The sequence below is a fragment of the Propithecus coquereli genome, unplaced genomic scaffold (assembly GCF_000956105.1).
Source record: "Propithecus coquereli isolate 6110/MARCELLA unplaced genomic scaffold, Pcoq_1.0 Scaffold269, whole genome shotgun sequence".
Lineage (NCBI taxonomy): Eukaryota > Metazoa > Chordata > Mammalia > Primates > Indriidae > Propithecus > Propithecus coquereli.
In genome coordinates, this window is record NW_012148274.1 from 540,423 (window position 1) to 561,332 (window position 20,910).

General features: G+C 60.9%; 1 protein-coding gene across 1 annotated transcript in view; it reads left to right on the forward strand.

Annotated features, from left to right (window-relative positions):
• The window catches only part of CACNA2D4 (calcium channel, voltage-dependent, alpha 2/delta subunit 4), a 119,749-nt gene that overhangs the window by 87,628 nt on the left and 11,211 nt on the right, over positions 1–20,910 (forward strand). The window contains exons 26-28 of the mRNA XM_012647455.1: positions 12,936–12,997; positions 13,952–13,996; positions 14,220–14,282. Of these exons, the coding sequence (XP_012502909.1) occupies positions 12,936–12,997; positions 13,952–13,996; positions 14,220–14,282 (170 nt within the window). The remainder of the gene's footprint in view (positions 1–12,935; positions 12,998–13,951; positions 13,997–14,219; positions 14,283–20,910) is intronic.

Below are 20,910 nucleotides of genomic sequence, written 5' to 3' on the forward strand. Positions count from 1 at the left end.
GGCACAGTGGCACTCGCCCCTCCTAGGGTCTGCCCCACCCAGTGTCTCCTGACTGGGACAGAGGCCCATCTCTGGGGTTCCCACTTCCTTCCAGACGTGGCTGAGAGCCTCCACGCCACCAGCCGTCAGAGGGATGGGACAGGGGACTGTGGGGCCCCTCCGCCAGGCAGCTGGGCAGGGAGAGAGACATCCACCCCCGCCCTCTGGCCCTCAGCCCACGACTCCCGGCTGGTCCCACAGTCTGACCTCCCCATGGGTCCTGGTTGCAGCCTCCCTGCACCCCACAGGCCTGTTTAGTCCTGGGAGCCCAAGGAGGCCCCGGCAGCACCAAGCTGACGACCAGGAGGTGGAGGGAGCTGCCGGCAGCTCAGTGTTGGGTTCAGAAATCTCAGGGTTTCCGCGGTTGTCCCTCAGGCATTGGGGTCCCCCATCTTCTCTCCTGCACACCCCCAGCCCTGCCCTCTCTGGAGTCCTCAGGGGCGGCAGCAGGGCTCAGTGAGAACAGGACAAGCGGCTCTGCCCCGGCAAGGGTGGCCGGCCGTGCGTGAGCTGTGGCTCTTCCTCCCCCGGCAGCTGGGCCCAGCAGGGGCTGGCACAGGGCCCACAAGAACCGGGTGCAGATGTGGGCGTGGGGGCAGCCCCGGGGCCCACACCGCCTTTTAGGTGGACCCAAGTTCCTGGCACGGGGGCGGAGGAGACCCTGAGAGCGGCCCCGTGGTCACTGTCTAACTGCTCTCTCATGGCCGGGAGTGGGGCGGGACACCGGGTAGACATCCCCGTCTGCCACTCCTTTAAACCAACTCTTAACCTCTCTGGGCCTCAGTTTCCTTATGTCTGAAAGCGACGACCAGTCCCCAGCGGGTGGACTCCCCACAACGCTCAGGCTGACGGAGGGCAGACGGCCGGCCGCCCAGCGCGCCTGCCTGAGGCTCCTGCTCCCCGCTCGGAGCCCCCTCCAGGGACAGGGTGTCAGCCGCGGACCTGCGGCCGTCTCCCCCTGGCCCCAGCAGCCTCCCACGGGAATGTCGCTCATCCTGGTCGCAGGCCTCTGGGCTGGTTACTTCTGGCCCCCACACGCACGGCCCTCGCAGGCCTGCCTGCCCAGGAGCTGCATTGGCGCGCGCTGTCCCTCGAGCCCTGACCTTTGGAACAGCCTCTCTGACTCGATCCACAGCCCTCGTATCAAGAGCTATGTGAGACAGGCAGGTGAACGCCACCCAAGGCACAGAGATGTGGCCGACCTGCCCAAGGTCGCACAGTCGGAGACTGGGCCGCAGGCTTCTGAGCCAGGCTGCTCATCACGCCCCGGCGACTGTCACCCAGCAGCAGCCCTCACAGGGAGATGCTTACGTGGGCACGGGGCGGGATGCGCACTCACGGGCCTCCCAGACACGTGCTGGGAGCTCCATACGCAGCACGTGATGCAAACACACCCGCAGAGAGCTGTGCAGCCAGGCACACGCTAACACAAGCATACACATGCACGCACGTATGCACACGCACACGCACACGCAGCACCTTGCGGGCTGTGCTCCCGCACGTCTCAAATGCCAACACTTGGGCAGTCAAGCGAGATGCCTCAAAGTTCCCAAACGCCCCTAGCAGACAGCAGACACCTTCAGCCTGGAAGTGAGGTCTGGAGCGAACCCGGCACGGCAGTCCCCAGCCCAGGACATGGCCTATGCCCGAGCCATGTGGAGACTGGAGCCCCAGGCCAGGCTTCTGTCCCCACTCCTCTGGCTTCCTGCAGAGGGACAGGCGGTGGAGAGACCCCTGCCCCAGGCTCAGGCCTGTTTCCACCTGAGGGTCCTCTCCTCCACCCCACCCTTTCCTGTCCCTCAGTGTCACCCCACAGTGAGCCCAGGCATCGACCAGCACACAGGCCATCAGCAGGGAGGCAGCCTTGCTGGCAGGCCCCGACACCCCAGTCCCCGCCTTGCACGGGACGTCGCCGTGCGGAACAAGGCAAGCAAGCCCCCACGGTGCAGACCCACAGGTGTTGCCTTGCAAGGTGGCAGGACACTGCTGACCCTGGTTACTTCTGGAGGAATGTGACAAAAACAAGGCCCCCCAGTCCATGAGGACCTGCCCTGTGCTCTCTGGGCAGACCCTGCCTCCATCAGCCCCTGGGACTTCCTGCTGGATGCTGGGGCCTTCCCCACAGCGGGGAGGGCAGCATGCCCAGTAGGGGACAAAGGGACAAATCATACGTGTGTATGTGTTTGGCACCACAGAAGGACCCTCAGGGAGATGTGGGCTGGAACCAGTACTTCCTAGCCCCTTAGCCTTCCGTCCCCCACACACCTCCCACCAAAGGACCCCGCCCCACCCCTAGCAGAGCCGAGCCTCCTTAGGAAAGGGGGTGACCCACATTGGGACGCTTGGAGAGCGGCTGCCGCGGCAGGCACTGACAACTGCTGAAATAAATTGACACAGTCTGGGAGGGAAGTCCCTACCCAGGGCGCAGAATGGGGGACAAAATGATCTCCTGTGCCCGGGTCCCACAGCCTCACCAGCTCTGGAGGCTGGACCTGCGCCTGACCCAGTCCCAGAGACAGGGAGACCAGAGACAAGGGGCTGGGTCCTCATGGGGCCCCTGGGCCTCCTCGGCAGCAGAGAACCGGGATCGGGGACTAGAGCTAGGAGCTAAAGAAGCCGAGTGGGGACCAGGCTTAGACTCCAGCTCCTGCTGCTCACACTGCGGGCCACGCGCCACAGTGCTGCTCTAGCCAGGGGTCCCTTGGAAATGCAGAGGCTCAGGTCCCGCCTGACTGAGTCAGAATCTGCATTTTAACAAGATCCCCAGGCGATCTGGACGCAGGAGCAAGTTCGAGAAGTCCTAGGCCAGGCCCCCCCAGCCGGGCAAGCAGCCACCAGGGGCCAGGCGCCAGCTGCCTGGGGGGCACCCTGCCCGTAGAACCTCCTTCGAGAAGCGTTTGCACGGGGAGAAGCAGTCCCCACATCACGAACACCTGCATAGTGCTCTTAATCCTCACAGCTCTCTGAAGGTAGTACTCCTGTTAACCACCATTTTGCAGGTGGGGAAACTGAGGCGATGTAAATTAACTGACTAGCTTCAGGTTAGGCAAAGGGGAGGCCACGGCTCGGAGCTCCAGCCGCCTGGCCCCTAACCAGCCGCCACCTTGCCGTGTAGCAGGGGCAGAGGCAGGAGAAGGGGCTGCACCTTCCGATAGATCGAGGGGCTCCACAGTTCACGCGCTGCCCATCCGCTGCCCATCCGCCGCCCCGGGAGCTGAGGAAACAGCTGTTCTCCCCGCCACACTGATGAGGAAACGGCTTTGCGACTTGCTGGACTGCAGGCCAGGTCCCCTCCCCACCCCCAGCCTCCCCTCTTTGCCAAGATCTTATGGGTGGGGGAAGGGGCCTTTCTAGAAACCTTTCTGGCTGGGAGTGTGCGCCGAGGCGAGCGCGGGCGGGCAGGGCTCAGGGGAGCCAGGCTGGGGGCCGTGATGGCACAGGAGGCCACCACCTGCGCTGCTGAGGGAGCCCCTGGAGACCGGGGCGGGGGCGGAGCAGCCCCCGCTGACTCCCTGCGGGGGCAGGACCAGGACGGGGGAGCCCTGGCCTGGGCGGGGCTGGCTCAGACTCCAGGAAAGCCTCCAGCGCAGGCCCGGAGTCCTGGCCCTTCCTTGCTGCTTCTCCCGCATGTCTGTCCCTCCAAGTCAGTGACTCTGACTCCGAGCCCTCCTGCTGGCCTTGCCGTGCTCCCTCCTCTGGTGTCTGTCTCCCCGGGTCAAAGGTCCCTGACTCAGGACGAGGCCTCAGCACCTCTCAGCATGGAAGACTCACAGAACACGGGGGCAAAAAGCGCCTTCCAGGTCCACTCTGTTGCCCGTCTCGTGCAGCGGGCTAGAGAGAAGCAGGGCCAGGCCTGTGGGTGGCCCGAGCCCAAGCCCAGTGTGGAAGAGGCTCCAGGATCCTGTGTGGCTGGGACACAGGAGGATGCCACTGCCATCGAGGCTGGGCCACCACCTGCCACCGCCTGCCACCGCCGGTCCGCGCATCCAGATCTCTTCCCCCACCCGCCGTCACCCCCGTAATACGCGCTGCCCAGGCAGCAAGGAAGCAGATTTTTAAAAATCTCTATATTTGTACTTGGAACAGACATATACCCTCCTGGTTCATTTTAAAACACATGCCCCGTTCTCACCCCCCGCTTCCTGCACCCTCGTTTCCTCGTCCAATATTCCCGATCCCGAAAGGACCCTCTGGGGAGCGGAGCAGAGAAGCCCCTGGGTGTCTCCTCACAGGAGCTGCCTCTGCCCCAATGAGCCAGGCGCCTGCTGAGCCCCAGAGCTGCGCTCAGGCGGTGGCCCAGGCGGGGCCCAGGGGAGGCCTGACTGAGGGCAGAAGGAGGGACACCCAGGGGGGACAGGCTGCTCCCTCCTCTCCGCCCTCCTCCCCCGCCCCAGGCCTGGCCTCCCTGCCCCCTCCTTTGGCAGCGCCAGAGACTTTCTGCTGGTGGGGCGGTGGGGGTGGGAGAGCCGGGCTCTTCTTGGCAGCTTGCAGTTGGGGTTCCCCACCAGCTGGACTTCTCTGCCCGGCTCCTCACGCTCGCCCCTCCCCCACGTAGTTATCTAAGCACTGGGGGTGCCAATCTGAGTCACACAGAGGCACTGCCACTGAGCCCTGACAGCCAGCTGCCAACATCACCTCCCAACTGGAACCCAGCCCCAGACCTGTGGGAGGTGCCGGAATTTGAACTTCAGACTCCCAGCCCCATGGGCCTCTCTGCAGCACGTGGGAGGGGGCCCCGGGGACGGAGGGCGGCTGCCCGGCTCCGAGTCAGGGTGGCCACGCTCCCTGGGCGAGGAGGCCAGGTAGGCATGGCCTGGCCGGGTACCCCCAGCTGAGCGCACAGCCCCACTAAGGTGTCCTCACCCCTTGGTGGACGGAGGGCTGCGCGTCTAGCGACCGGCCCCCGTGAGTCCTCACAAGCCCGGGGCCCCAGTGCCCTCGGGCCAGAGAGGAAGAGCCAAAGAGCGCCTCTCTTGCATCCACTCCCAGCCTCACCCCCACCTACGAGGCTTCGCCCACAGCTACGAGGACTCGCGTCCAGCTGGGGAAGGGCCCCTCTGCACCCTTGTCCAAGGACAGCCGCCTACAGGCCAGCAGCCCCTACCCCAGGCAACCTGTAAAGAGGCCCAGACCTGGGGTCTAGTCTCAAGCCTCAGACAGTGAGGTCCTCCACCCTGCCCCGCCAGCCTTCCTCTCTTCCAGCCAGGCACCCCTCCCCACAGCACCCAGCCCCTGGGGCGGTCTGTGCCTGGCATGCAAACAGCACAGGGCTCTTGGCTGCTGCTCCCCATGCTGCAGGGACAGCTTCTGTGCCACCCAGGGCTGTTAGCTGGCACCAGCACTGCCCTCCTCCCCCTCCCCAGCTGAATCCACAGCTTGTGTCCCCAGCACTGCAGGGTCAGAGTCCCCAGTGTTCTGTCCCTTTGGGATGCTCAAGCATCCGCTCCGAGCAGCTTCCCCAGCCCCAGCAACTGCCCCTGGCAGGAGGCAGCCGCAGCCCATCTATGCAGGGCAAAGACAGCACCGCAGTTCCCATGCCCAGCCACCCCGTGCCCCCCAACCCTTCATTCCTTCCCACCCTCCGCTCCACACTCACCGTTCCTCACTCTGACTGCAAGCGCCTTCAATCAGGTGGCTCTTGGCCCTCCAGCGGGACCCTCCTGGGATCCCAGGAGAAACCCAGGCGCCCCCGGCAGGCACAGCGCAGAGGGCCGGGGCCAGAGTCCCCGCTGGCCAGTGCAGGGCCGGCGGAGCGCCAGCGGTGGCCCGGGGACGGGGACGAGGGGACGGGGCGCCGGGTCAACCACAAACTGAGAAGGGAAGCGGGAGGGACAGAGGGCGACAGAGGAGAGGGGAAGAAAGGGGAGAGGGAGGCGAGCGCGCGTGTGCGCCAGGAACACCGAGCAGAGTGACAGCTGGGTGCATCTGCGGTGACAGTGGCGGCAGCACACAGGCGCGGCGGCAGCGAGGGCAGCGCTCAGCGGGCCGCGCTCACAGCTCAGTGGAAAACAGCGCCTGTGGCTTAATCGCTCCCGACGCGGGGAGGAGGGAAGCTGTTTCACCACGCGCCTCCATCTTCCCCCGCCAGCTGCCCGTCTTCTGTCCCTGTCTCCTCTCTCCCCTTCCACGTGGTGACAGAGGGGCAGGACCAGACCACAGAGCCAGCTGGCTGACTTTCGTCCCCATCGAGACCCCCCTGGGAAGCGGGTCTGTGTCCTGTTTCGGGGACGTGGCAGGGCAGCGTCTCCCATCCTGCCAGTGGGAGAAGGAAAAACCGAGCCCCTTTCTCAGTTGAGGGCAGAGTCATTCCAAGACAGGATGGTGCAGGGGTGCACGGGGCGCCCACCTGCCAGCCCTGCAGAGAGGGGCCTGAGCACACACCCAGCGGCCACGCGGCCACGCGGAGGTCGCTGAGCCTCAGGCTCTGACCACCCCAGGCCAGGACCATTTCGGGGACTGAAATGCTAGAGCGGGTGGGGTGCGGGCGGTGGGGGACCTTGGGGACAGGGAGCTCCAGGTGTTCTCAATGTCGAGGATGAGATTGGCTTCTCAGAGCTCTTTGCTCCTATCTGTGATGGGTTAGGCATTCGAAGGGAAAAGACTGTCATTCAAGAATTCAGAGACCTCTCTCTGTGGGAAAGCGGCTGATATTAAGGCACAGCGGCCAGGGACTAAGCCAGAGGGCAGCCAGCTCGGAGCTGTGACCCTCAACGACCTTTCCCTTGCCTGACAACCGGATGCAGTGGCGTGTTGGCGCCGTGTCATGGTGTCCCAGTGTCCCTCTCCCATTCCACCTGCTTTCTGGGGGACTCACAGCCAGGACGGGCAGTGGGGGTTGAGGAGCCCCCTTGACTCGGGACATCCCTAGCAGGACAGGATGCTCCAGCACCCTCCTTTCTGCCTGCTCTGCTGGGTCCCTGGGCAGCGCAGGGCTCGGACCGCTGTCACAGGAGGGGAGAGCGTCTGTTACCTCTCAGGAATCCCGGCCTCTCTTCCTACACAGACAGACAGACAGACGTCCCACACATCCCACCCTTCAAGCAAATGAGGCGCCCACCTCCCCCTAAATACACCTCCCGCTCCCCCTCTCTATGGAAGAGTGTCCTTCCTTGAGCCCGGGATGTGCTCCCCAGGACTTCCCCCTTCCCTAAAACCTCACCCAGAATGTCACCTCCCGTATGAAGTGTCCCTGGAAGGCCACAGGACTCAACCTTTTCCTTCTCTGATTTATGGCATTTTCTTTGGGCCACTCTGTGGCCCTTGTCACAGAAGCAGTTGTGCAGCGGGTTTCTGTGGTGTGGTTTATCTCCTTTCTTACGCGGTGAGCTGTTCGAGAGAGGGACCCGCTGCTCACTCCGCGTCCTGCACGCTCTGGTACCTTCCTGTCAAGGAGTGGGGAACGGAAGAGATGAAAGAGCCCAAGACCGGGCATGGGGGCCCAGGTCGGATTCCTGCTCAGTAACCAGCTGACAGCTAGTTCGTTTAATTAGCCAGCAGCCCTGCGCGCTCGGTCCCGTCCTGGAGAATGAGCACGTGGACCAGGTCTCGGGTCTCCCTCCGGGCACCGGGCACCGGCATTCTACGCCTGGAGCATCCACTGTGCACCTGTCAGGCCCCCAGCTCGTATTTCAGAAGACAGGCCCCTCCTGCCCTGATCCAGCTACACAGGAAGTCTCGAGGCTGGGACACCAGGGCAGAGGAGGGGAGGACAAAGCAGACCCCGGGGCGAGGAGGGACAGGCTGGGGCCTCTGACTCCTGGGGACCCTGGCACTCGGCGAGGATCATTTCTGAGTGTGTGAATGCGTGTGTGCATGTGCATGCTGTGTGTGCGTGTGTGTGGTACGTGTGCGTGTGTGCATGTGTGTGCATGTGTGTGCATGTGTGTGGTATGTGTGTGTGCGTGCTTGTGCGTGCTGTGTGTGCATGTGTGTGGCATGTGTGCGTGTGTGCATGTGTGTGGTACGTGTGCGTGTGTGCATGTGTGTGCTGTGTGTGCATGTGTGTGCACACGCACAGCTGTTTTGTTTTGCCACCTGTAATGACAAAGCAGCACCGAGGTGACAGTCAGGATGGGAGTGAAGACGTACACCTCCACGAGCCGTCTGCCGCCCTGGCCTTACGGGGGCTCTTTCTTAGGGTGTCTGCGAACCAAGCTGAGCAGAGCTGAGACCGTGGGGCGAAGCTGCTTTGGGGGGCGGCACCGGATCCTTGCGGAGAGCAGGCCAGAGAAGGGAGGCAGGAGACAGCCCAGGGAGGGGGAAGGGAGGCAGGAGACAGCCCAGGGAGGGGGACGGCAGGGAGGGAGGAACCCAGGCTGGGCTGGGGCAGGAGGAAGGGGTCTCAGATGTGTCCTCTATCAGGTCATGCCAGGTCCTCTGGGGACCAAGGTTGGCATCTCAAACAGACACGAGGGAAGATCCCTTAACAACCCACTGGGAGCGGCAACCGGAAAGGCCAAGTGCCCCACAGTCCCTCGGCCCCTTTGCCTGGATTTCTCCGCACTGAGAGCGCGAGCTCATCTGCACGCAAACTGTCACAGGCGTTGTCCCCTGCATGCTGCAGCCTGGCAGGAAGCGGTAGGGGGAGGCCGTCTTCCTCCAGGGAGGCCTTTGACAACAGCCGACCACCCGGGCAGAACCGGGGTCCTGGGAGAGGAGACCAGGCTCCCTCAGCGTCTGGGGTGCAGAAGCACAACCTGGGCCGTGCGGCAGGAGCTGCGCAGCAGGGCGGGCAATGCTTAGGGCCGCTGGCAGAGCGTAGCCGACTCTCCATCGAGACCCCTCCGTGCTCCTCACACCCTTCCTGCCCCGGAACCACGTCCTGTTCCCAGCACTTACTGTTCTCACCACTAGGAAGTTCCTCCTTGTATCTCACTTGAACTCCCTGCGAGGTCTCCTGGGGACTTGGAGCTCACTCTTCGAGCCCCAAGGCCATCACCAGCGAGGGGGACCGCACAGGGTCCTCGAGCTGGGAGCTAAGGACAGTGAGCTCTCGCGGGATTCTGCTTCCCAGGCAAGTTGCTGACTCAGGTTGAATTTATTTATTTCGCTCAAGAAACAGCTATGGGGCCCCGCGTGTGGCAGGTACTGTTCTAGGTGCTGGGGATCCGAGCACAATCCCCTCGCCTCTAGTCACCCCATTCGACGGACAATAAATGAGAAATCAAATAAACAAACCACGTCGCTTCAAAAAGCAATGAGAGGCCGGGCGCGGTGGCTCACGTCTGTAATCCTAGCTCTCTGGGAGGCCGAGGCGGGCGGATTGTTTGAGCTCAGGAGTTCGAGACCAGCCTGAGCAAGAGCAAGACCCTGTCTCTACTAAAAATAGAAAGAAATTAATCAGACAACTAAAAATATATAGAAAAAATTAGCCGGGCATGGTGGCACATGCCTGTAGTCCCAGCTACTCGGGAGACTGAGGCAGGAGGATCACCTGAGCCCAGGAGTTTGAGGTTGCTGTGAGCGAGGATGACGCCACGGCACTCTAGCCGGGGCAACACAGTGAGACTCTGTCTCAAAAAAAAAAAAGAAGCAATGAGACAGAGCATGAAAGGTGTAGGGAGGGCTTTGTCTCCGCAGCGAAGGCCTCCAGGAGACGACGTGTGTGCAGAGACGGAGGATAATGAGGACAAGGCCCGTGTGACATCTGGGGCGGGAGCCCTCCAGGAGGGAACAGCTGGCGCGAGTGCCCTGGGGTGGGAACCAGTGCAGTGTGTTTGAGGAAGAAAGTGTTTCGGGTTGAATCAGCGACCCAGCAGGGCCAGCTCACGTGGCATCTTACAAAGGAGCTTAGATTTTGTTCCAAGGGCAATGGGGAGACACTGGCAGGTGTTAAGCAAGGGGGTGGCATGCTTTGATGTTGGGAAAGATCATTCTGGTGGCTATGCGGAGAGCGGATCCGGAGAGGCGGGCTGGGAGGCAGGGAGACCACGTGGGTCCCTCGCATCAACCCAGCGAGAGAGGCGTGGGCTCGGCCAAGGCGGGCAGCAGCGGAGGCGGAGAGAAGTGGGCAGCTTTATAAAGTTTTGCAAGTAAGGTCTGCAACACTCAGATGGGAGGGGGGGAAATGCTAGCAACCAGGTAGAACTTGTGGCCTGAAATGGGAAGTTTCAAGGAGGGTCAGGTTTGGGGAGGAAAGGCCGTAGGTGGTCTTGGACGTGTTAAGTTTGCAGCGCCCATGGGGGACCCAAGTGGAGATGGCACGTTAGCAGGCAGCCGGAAGGTCCTAAATTCTGCAAAGGACACAGAGCTTGCCTTGAAGGAGCTTGTGGCGCAGCTAGTGGGAACCCAGAGGTGGTCGGACCTGCGCCGGTGCCCTGCTCCCCCCACTCTGCCCAAGGAGCCTCAAAACCCGAGTTTCATTAGAGAAGGAGTAAGCCCCACCCTCTCCAGACTCTGCGTTAGAATGAGCTTGGAAATCTCATGATTCCTGGAGACTGGACACTGAGCCACTGAGGAGAAGGGCAGAGTCTCACTCTAGGAATCATCTCAGACCTCTCTGACCGCAGAGGCCAAGACAGCGTTGAACAAGTTTTCTTAATCCCAAAGATTTGATCATTCTAAGCATTAGTGTGATTCCCCTCCGACAATTTTTAGAAGGTTCATCCTCTTCCATCTAGCCTTTTCCTACAGGTAAAAGAAACCTCTCTAAAATGAATATCAAGGTGGTATTATAGGAAAAAGGAGAAGACACTGAGAGAGGCACGTGGGCAGCAGGAGGGAGCTGGCGGCCACGCTGCCCCAGCACACGCCCCCTCCTGCTGTGTGCTGTGTCCGTGGCTCCATCTGCGCCGCGAACCAACAAGGGGGTCCCCTGATCCCCTTCCCACCCACTCCTTTCAGCCACCTGGACCTTGAAGCAACAAAGAAGCCCTCAAAGAGTTTAAATGTTCCTGTCTCCTAGGGCCATAGTATCACCCCAGAGCTGCCACGTGACTCCGAGGGAGGGAAGGGGCTCCCGGGCCTTCTGTCTCTTCATCGGCAAGCTCTGATGAGCTCTAGAACTATGCTACTCAATGCAGTGGCCACCAGCCATACATGGCCATTTACATTTGAGTTAATTATAATAAAATCAAATACATCTTTAAAAATTCTGGTCCTCAGTGGCTCCAGCCACATTGCATGTTCTCGGCAGCCACAGGTGGCTGGTGGCTACTGTTCGGGGCAGCACAAATAGAGGACGTCGCCACCATTAGACGGCTCTGACAGTGAGGCTTCAGAGCAGGGGTCCCCAGAATATGGTCCCTGCACCGGCAGCACCAGCATCACAGGGGAACACTTCAGAAATGCAGACCCTCAGGCCCCAGCCCAGACCTGCTGACCCAGAACGTCTGGGGTGGGGTTTCGGCAAACCTTCCAGGTGATTCCAATGCACGCTGAAGTCTGAAGGCCACAGCTCTAGTCTGAGATAACGGTCCCTCACGCTGTCTCACCTCATCGAGCCTCAGTGACCTTGCACTCGTCCTGCCTTTCTGGGGTTAGTGTGATCGGGACTCACTTCACAACTCGGGAAACAAAACCCAGAGATCACAACCCTGGAAAGTCCAGGGCTGGAATCCTGGAGTCTCCCCTAGACTCATCCTCTCCCCATCAGATTTCTCTAGGGTCATTCCAGATTGAAGAAAAAAAAAAAAAAGATACAATTCTGTCTGTCTGTGTCACCCCGGAACTCCAGTCCCCCTGAGGAGAGCCGGCCGGGTACTCAGGAAGACAGAATGATGGTGGTGGAAAGTCTCTCCAGTGCTCACTGGGTGGCTCCAGAATTCCTCGTGCACACGGCATGAAGTTCAAGCCCCCAGACCCGTTCCCATTTCACAGACGAGGACACTGAAGCCCAGAGGGGCGTGGCTTGCCCGTGCCCCGCCCTCCTTCCTGGCTGCGGGGACTCGGTCCAGGTGCAGAGAGCAGGGAGGTCAAGAGCTTACGCCTGAGACAGACTTAGACCCAGCGGAGCCTGGTTCCATTATGTACCAGCCGGTGACCTGGCCAAGCCACGCGGCTCTGGAGGCCTCCTCTTCCTCACGGGGGAGTCCGGACGACAGCGGTGCCGTCCTGCCGCGGGGATCAAATGAACCCACGCATGTCACGGTGCCTGACACGTCCTAAGCTCCCAAGACATTTTTTGTATTATTATGCCAGACACTAGGAGGCTGGCCTCATTTTTACATTCTTTTTCTTTTCAATAGAACCTGCCTTTTCTTTCTATTCATTGCTCCCGAGTTTTCCTGGAGCTCTTTGTCCCAGATTTCTCTTAGCATGTGAGCACCCGCCTGGGTTCTCCGAGCCTGTTTGGGAATCAAAGAGGCAGGGGTGGCCCCACAGGCGCGGTCGTCAAGAGTACTATTTGCGGGCCGGAGCGTCTACGGTTTCCTGGAAGCGGCCGCACACCTGGGTACATCTGATCACGACTTCGAGCGAGGAAAGAGCCTCCTCACACAGGGAAAGCCGGAGCAGGCGCCGGTGTGGGACAGGGTGTCACAGGGGTTCAGATCTAAGCAGCCCCGAGAGTTGCCCAGTCCCGGGTGGCCACCATTGGCCACATGATGCTGCACACGTGCTCGGTTACTCTGGCCTCTACTTTCCCATCTGGGAAAGGGAAGAACGATCTGCCTAGGCCCCCTGCCTTGAGCTGCAGGGATCTGAGGATGAATCTGGTCCTCCTCATTCTCGCCAACCTCTCACGGGGCGTGCTCTGGGGTTGTCCTGCGGCCGGGAAGGTAGGAGCCGCAGGCTCCCTTGGCTTCCCCCGCACCCCTCCCACTCCCCACTCGCAACCTCGCCCCCAGTCCTGCTGAGGCGCCTCCTCTCTTTAACTTGAATCTATTTTTTCTCTCTCTCTCTCTTCCCTCCCCCAAACACACACCCGGCCTTGCCCTCCCTCCTCCTGCTGCCGGCAGCGGTGGGCGTCCAGATGAAGCTGGAATTCCTCCGGCGCAAGTTCTGGGCGGCAACACGGCAGGTAGGCGTGACGCGGGGCCTGCTGGGGCTCGCCAACCCCCTCACCAGGGGCGGGTGCCCTCAGGGACCTCCTGCTCCTCCGGCCGCCCCACCGCCTCTCCCCTGCCACGCGCCCCAGTCAGCCGGGCAGTGCCACCCTCCGCCCTCCTGGATCCCCCTCTGCCTCAGCACCCCGCCGCACGCAGGGCCTCCCAGCCCGGGCCCAGCTGCAGGGGCAGCACGCGTGCCCTCTGGGCCTTGCCCGGCTGAGCCCATCCCGCCCACCTGCCCCCTCCACCTGGGCTGCCATGGGACTGTCCTTGACTGAGGCCTCCGCTGGCCGTGGACCTTCCCCTCCGCACCCCTGGAACCTGCGGACTTGGCTCTCCTGGGCCCAATCTGTCCCCACCGTCCTCCACAAGGCCCTCCAGCCCCGAGTCCTCCCTGCCGAGCCGCTGCTCTTCCCCATCCTCTCGGTGCTGTGTCCAGGCAGCGCAGGGGCCCCTGGAGTGAGGACAGGGGCAGGGGGGGTGAAGGGCACCCGGGCCACCCACCACACCAGCCAGATGACAAAGAAAGAACAGGAGCCTCCATGGAGGCTCATGGAGCCATCCCACGAGACCTCCCTGATGCGGCTGACACCCCTCGCCAGGAAAGGAGCCACGGGCTGTGGGTCAGGGCACCCCTGGAACAGGCTGACCCCACTAACCGTGACCTCGCGTGTGCAAACACACACGCGTACCACGCACGATGCGCTCTCACACACACCACACACGCCCTCCACCTACAGATACACACGCCACATGTATATACCGTGCACACATGCACACAAGGGTACCGTAAGCAACAGCCCCTCCCCACACGTCCACACGTCCACACAGATGCACCACACACACGTTCGCACGCTCACCGTGGCATATCCGCCGGGCGCGCTTGCACGCGGGCCTACAACTCACAGTTCCTCCTCCCCTTCCAGTGCGGCGCTGCGGCGGGGCCGTGCCCGAAGACCTGCGAGGACAGTGTGAGTTCTCCCCCTGTGAGGAGGGTGGGCGAGGGAACTGGGGCCCCTCAGCCGCGTCCTCTCAACGGCCAGCCGCCTCCTTCCCCGTGGCGCTGGGCTTTCGGAGGGCATCTGCATTCGACTGCGAGGCCTGCCTTCCGGAACTGTCGGGACAGGCAGGAGGAACGACGGGCCAGTGGTGGCAGGACCCTGGCGTGACCTCCCCTCCGGGTCTCTTCCCCAGGACCTGGACTGCTTCGTCATCGACAACAACGGGTTCATTCTGATCTCCGAGAGGGCCCACGAGGTAAGCCGTGGGAGAAGCAGAACCGGGGAGAAAGGGCGACACCGGGGAGACCAGGCCTACAGCGCGGCTGGGGCCAAAGGCAGGGCGAAGGGCCCTGGGGGGCGGGGCCTGGCTTAGAGCCGCTTCGAGGGAAAGATGAAGAAAATGGCTTTCTTGAAACCAAAGTCAGCATAGCAAGATGACAAAACGTGGAGCACTTTTCAACTCAGACGGTCAGAGAAAAAATTACTTATTTATGGTATCTGTCACTAATCCAGCCTTCTCACGAGGTTAGGAGGGAACATGTCCCACCACACAGAAGTGAGGGGCAGCTCGGTGACACCACTTCTCAGGGCCAGCCGACCACACCGCACCCCTGTCCTCCCGGCTCTGCGGGGCCTCCTCCCAGGGGCCTGGGACCCCCTCCCCGCCGAGGGCCCAGAGGCCGGCCCTGCCCCTTTGTGTCTCCCTGTCTGGGCCTCCCTTAAGCAAGATTCTATTCTAGCCGCCAAGCCCGCCCCCCGTGTGCCGGGGGAGCCTGGGAAGGGACGCTGCTTGCTCATCCTGCTCTTCCCTCTGGCACACAGATATGTCCCCGGACCCACCGCGTGCTCAGAAAGGAAAAAGAGAAAGTCCGACAATAATTTTCTATTTGCTAAGCCCTAAACTGGGCCCCCAAATTGATCATTTACTTAGCCAGGAGTCAAACTAAAAGAGAAGCCTGTTCACACCTGGATCGAACCCAAATACCGTCACTTGAATTACTTCCCTGAAACCAGCCAGAAGCCCGCGCCGCAGTGGAGGGACGCAGCGTGGGGTTCAGTGCGCGCTGTGCCCCTCACTGGACGCGTGATCTGGGCACGCAGCTCCTCTCTCCTGCGCCCCAGTCTCCTCCTCTCGAAAGCTGGGGCGCCGGGCCACACGGTGGCCAGGTCGGCTCTCGCCTGAGATCGTAAGTGCCTGGTGTCGGCAGAGCTGTGGGGAACTGGCCGACACACACGAGGTCACGACCTTGCAAGGCAGCGGTCTGGCCCGACCGGAACAGGGCTTAGGGTCCGAGGAGGTCCGCACACAGCAGGAGCCAAAGCCAGAGCAGAGTATCAGAAGGAAACTTGGGAAAGAGGGCGACTGAGGAAGAAGGGACACGCATGGGTCATGGAAGGAATTCCCTGAGCATAGACTTTAAATGGCGCACTCACCGTGCTGCCCGCCTGTCCTCCTGGGAGGGGAGGAGAAGAGGGGGAGGCAGGGGCGATGAGCCACACTTGGCAGGACTCTCACTGCCACCCAGCTGCTCGCCAGGCCACCTGGCACCGGCCTCTGCTTCCCCCTTCTCCCTTTCATGCCCCCTTTGACCGTCCTGCTCTCCCATTTTAGTACTTCTCAATTGCTCCGGGGTGACAGAAGTTGAAACCAGCAGCTGGCACAGGCTTTGGGACTATCCGATGCCCTTATCGTTCGTGCTCTGGGTAACTGAGACCGACCGAGTCTCCAGGCCCCTGTGGTGTTGGCTTTCAAGGGCCGCAGGACAGGCCCTGGGCCTCAGGAGTCTCAGGGCGCAGAAGCCTTGGACATAGGGAGAGGACGGCCAAGTCCCAGAGACTGAGCCCTAGAGCAGGGCTGGCGAACCTCTCCCAGAAAGGGCAGATGGCACGCATTTCCCAGTCCTTTGTGAAACGAAGCCGGGTCTAAATGAACCGACCTTCTCGAGGTTCCTGCCAGGGCCCCAAGCTCCTGCCACACGTGGCTCACCCTTACCACCCCACAGCGGGGGCCGAGAAGTGGGGAGGGCCTCCCCGCAATCATCTGCTGTGACGTTATTAGTCTTCATTTTACAGCAGATAGAAAAATGAGGCCCCGCAAGGTTAGGTTATCAACCCCAAAACGCGCAGCTACGGAAAAGTCAGACTTCAAACCTAGAAATGCAAATGAAGAGCAGTGATGGGAGGGGGAGGGAAGTTCTAGAAAAGACCTGGGGTAAGGGAAACTGAGCTAAGAGAGCAGCGGTCTCGATGGGACTTGGGCATTTGCAGGGCAGGGCTGGTGACGCCAGGGAGATGGCAGGTGTGACAGGCCAAAAGTCCCTGCCTCCAGGCTCTTTATGCTCTTGCCCCTGAGCCCCACCTGGTCACCCTGTCACTGCTCAGAGCAAAGTTCATTCACTTGCCGCGGCCAGCTGAGTCTTGTGGAATTAGGACCAATATGTCCGGGACTCTGAAAGGCAAGGCCCGGCAGTCCCGACCCCTGGGCCAAGCTCCAAGACTAGTGTCAAGGCTCCGGGGGTGGCTGTACCTTGACAGGGCCCAGTTCCTCTCTCCTCACTCTGGACAACTCTGTCCCCGGGACCTGAGCTGTGTCAGATTATGAGAGGACACTGGGGGGACAAGCCCAGGCCAGGGACCCCACCGGGCGTGATGCCGCTGGACGCTGAGTGGAGAGCTGGACTGGCCTAAGAGTGAGGCCTGGCGTAGCGGGCACTGACCTGCGGGGTGAGCGGCAGGAGGAGGGTGGGAGGCCGGTGCTGCTGCGTGTCCGGCTGTCTGTCCATCTGCCCGTGCCTCCATTTCTGCTGTTTTGCTAAAACTCATTCATTCGACAACGCTGTAGCAGTTATCTACTGCTGCATAACAAATTACCCCAAAAGCAGTGGCTGAAAACCACAAGATCCACTACCTCAGGCTCTGTGGAGAAGGGATCCGGGCAGGGCTTAGCTGGGCGCCGCTGGCTCAGGGTCTCACACGAGGCGCGATGGAGGCGTCTGCGGCGCTGCAGGCGTGTCAGGGCCTGACTGGGGAAGGATCCATGTCCAGGTTCACTCACGTGGTTGCTGGCAGGACGCAGTTCCTCCAGGGCTGTTAGACTGAAACCACCTCGCTTCCTTGCCCTGTGGGCTTCTCCTAGGGCAGCCCACAGCACCGCAGCTCCTGTCATTAGGGTGAGCGAGCCCAGGCACTGTCCCGGTCTTTTGAAACCTGATCTCGGAAGAGATACCCCATCACTTCTCCCATGGTCTAGAAGCAAGTTGCTAGGTCCAACCTACACTCAAAGCGGGGGACTTACACAGGCCAGGACCATTGAGAACCATCTCAGAACCTGCCCACCACCACCTCCCACCCACTCACCCAAACACACACTAGTGCAATCCAGGGCCGCTGGACCTGGCCACCCCCGCTCCTCCCGGGGCCTCAGGGGCACTGGAAGACGGGAGCCTCAGGCTCTGGGAGCTTGTTAGCGATGCAGAGTCTCCGAGGTCCCACCCAGACCTAGCGATTCAGAAACTCTAGGGGTGGGGCCCAGCCATGCGCGCGTTGACGTGCCCTCCAGATGGTTCAGAACCATCGCCCCGGCCTCACTGACAGTTGCTGTCCCTCTGCAGGCACTGTAGCTGGCTGCTCCTGCTGTCCTGACTGGGCAAACGTGCCAGAAGCTTCTGGTAACTGCTTGTCTCTCCAGGTCCATTTGGGGGCCTGGAGAGAGAAGCCTGTTGAGCTCCAGATGCAAAGGTTCTTCCCAAAGTCCTTCCAAGCCCTTCCTCACCCAGGCCCTCCTCCACTGCACAGCGTGAGGCCAGAAGGCCCAGGGCACGCACCGCAGCCTGCCCGAGGACCTGCTGGTGAGACTTTGGCCCCACTGGGCCTCTCTTCCAGCTCAGGCTCATTCTTACGACAAAGAACTATGAGTGACAGCATTGCAGCCCTCAGTCTGGGGCCTGGAAAGAGAAGCAGACAGCTGGGGCCAGGAGAGTGACAACAGCTCTGCGGAGCTTTGCAGTGTTTGCAGTGGATCTGTCACCCAGGATCTGAGCACTCCAATTACTCATTTGCTTGTGGGCAGCACCCACCCATGGGAGCTTCAAAATGGACCTCAAGGGGCAGCAAAGCCGAGAAAATCAGAAGCTCCATCCCGGCATCTTTCTCTTGAGGGACTTGGATCTCTCAGAGACACCCTACCCTACCCGCCCCAGCCCAGCAAGCCGGGGCTGGGCAGGCCCTCAGAGCAGGGGACCCTTTCTGCCATCAGGGGCATCAGATGTGCCTGTCTGGGCCTCAGCTCTGTTTCTCTGGGCTCCCCCTCCATCCCCTGCTCTGCTCTTGTCCTCAAGGCACTCCCCGAAGCCTGGCCTGGCACTTGCTCCAGACCTCCCCTCTCCCCCTAGCCTGGTCAGTCCTGGCAGCAGCTCTCCCTCTGCCTTCCTGGCTTCCCAAGTGGCCCTGCCCCATTGGGCCCTCCAGGAGTAAAATTCTCCGCTCATCAGAACCCTGAGACCTCCCCTATCGGCAGAGGCAGGCTCTCCAGGTGGCTTTCCCAGTGCAGTGCTGGCCCCAACTCCTCTGCCCTCTGTGTGGCCAGAGGCACTTGTCAAGAAACTCTGCAGCCCGGAGCCAGGCGAGGCTGTTGGAACTAGGAAGGGATGAAAGGAAATTGATCCCCACTAGGAGCCAGGCAGTGACTTCACTGCTGTGACTCATGGAACCCTCACACCCTTAAGAAGCTGAGTGTTCCCGTTTGTAGAGAGGAAACTGAAGCTGTCCCTAGGTGAGGAGGCAGTGTGAGGTCTGCTCCGTCTGCTACCAGAGTCAAGAGCACCCCTGTTTTCTGGGGACAGGGGAAGTTTGCAGCAGCAACCTCACGTGGCCATGCAAATTAGCCAGGGGGCGACTGCCTGACCTCTGGGCTCTGCCTGTGCTCCCATCTGCTCCCTCCAGGCTCCGCCTCGCAGATCTGCCTCTCTCCCAGCCGCCCGGCTCAGCGGACGTGGACTCAGGGAGCCCCGGGCCCTTCTGTCCAGCCCCAGGGCTCAGGGAGCCCAGGACCGTTGCTTATTTTATGCGGGGCGCCGTGGGCAGTCAGGGCCCTACACAGAGGTGCGCTGTGAGTGCCGCTCCCCGTGCGGTCCGGGGGTCCTGAATTGACAAGGCGCCCATATCTGAGGCAGGGATTCACTCGGACAAAGTCCCAAGGAAACTCCATCTGCTAGGCATTGCGCTCTAGCGCCAGTAAGAGTCTCCGCCACAGTGGCTTAAACAAATTAAAGGTTTATTCTCTCATAAACACTGCATGAAGGCAGCCCAGGCTCGGCACGGCCCCATCATCAAGACCCCAGCCAGGCTCTGCCGCCTTCCAGGCCCCTCTCCCAACGCGAGGGTAGAGGACACTGCGGGGGCGGAAGTCCCAAGGCCGGAAGAGACGCCACTACCGGAAGTCCCTCCCGGCGGCTCTGCTGGCACCCCATTGGCCAGCCCTCGCTGCAAGGGCCTCTGGGAAATGCAGTCTTTTCGCTGAGCACACTGCCGCCAGGACGGAGGTCGGCTTGCCTTACTAAAGAAGACGGGAGAATGGGTATTTTCTGCCAGAGCGACGTATCCTAGAAAATCAAGTTGCTTATTTACAGAGGAGAATACACTTTTCCAATGTGCAGGGCACGCTTATCTTATTCTCAGGGACCTCCCTTCTCAGGGTCAAGTGTTCGAACAACAGGGTTGTTGGTGCATAGCCTAGAACCAGGAAGAAGAAGAGGACAGGCGTGTGGGGTTTGGGCAGCCTCGTCAGGACCCTCGTCCCCACCGCGCTGCGCTTTCCTGGGGAGCAGAATACTCAGGCCATTCATTCATTCCGCCACACACAGCTTCGGCACACACGCGCCTGAGTGATAACCGGGCAGGAGAGGCGCTGTGGCCTGCGGGGCCCGGGTGGACTCCTGCCCTCCGGGACCTCGCCGCCTGGTGACGGAGGTGCTGGAGCGGCCACACGCACACGCACGTGGTAACTGAAATGGCAAAAAGCGATCCCCAGCTGACTGGGCTCCCTCCAGCTGGAGGAATCAGGTGCAGCTTTGTTGGCTTCAGGGCAGCGCCGTGAAGAACAGGCAGGATTTGGATGCCTCTCGCCTCCCCACACACTTTTCTGTCCCTGGACTGCCCTCGACCCTCCCTGCTGTCCCCCTGCTCTGCCCACTGCCCTCTTCAATGCGCCTGTCAGGCCTCCTAGTCAGAACACAAGGCCCTCCTCGTTTTTACCAAGATCGGAGACTCCGGGAGGCAGACTGTCGTGTGTTAGGGATCATGTGCTCCCCTCTGTCTGTCCCAACTGGTCTGAGGCTCTGCACTCGGGTCCATGTCATTCAATTTTGCATCGTACTCACCTCGCGACTGAGAGTCTTGTGAACAACAGGTGTTGAAAAACAGTTGGTGGTGGTCAGGGCATTATTCCAGGCAGAGAGCCAGCAGAGCCCAGAGGAGTCTGAATACCTCTTTGTTCCCAACTCCTGTTTTCCTCCTGTTTACTTTCATGATTAACCTGTCCATTTTTGAGATTACAATTTTGCCATACATTTTTAGGGGGTCTCATGCTTACATTTTTAATTTTATAAGTGAGCTATTTCCAAATAGGAAATACTGTAGGAGGCAGGTACTATATTTTCATATTTAATTACAATCTGCAAAGTGATATTTCCTGACCTAACCCCAGCTTCCAGGGTTGGGCCCATGTGGAGAACTGTGGCCCCTGCTTGCTGATTTATAAATCATGGGAGTGTTACTGGGGTTACGACCCCAATATGGTACCATCCTCTTTTATTTGGGAGAGAACTTCTCTGATTGTTGACCAGGTGTCGGGAGCCCTGTGTCCGACTGACTTTTTTTTTTTTTTT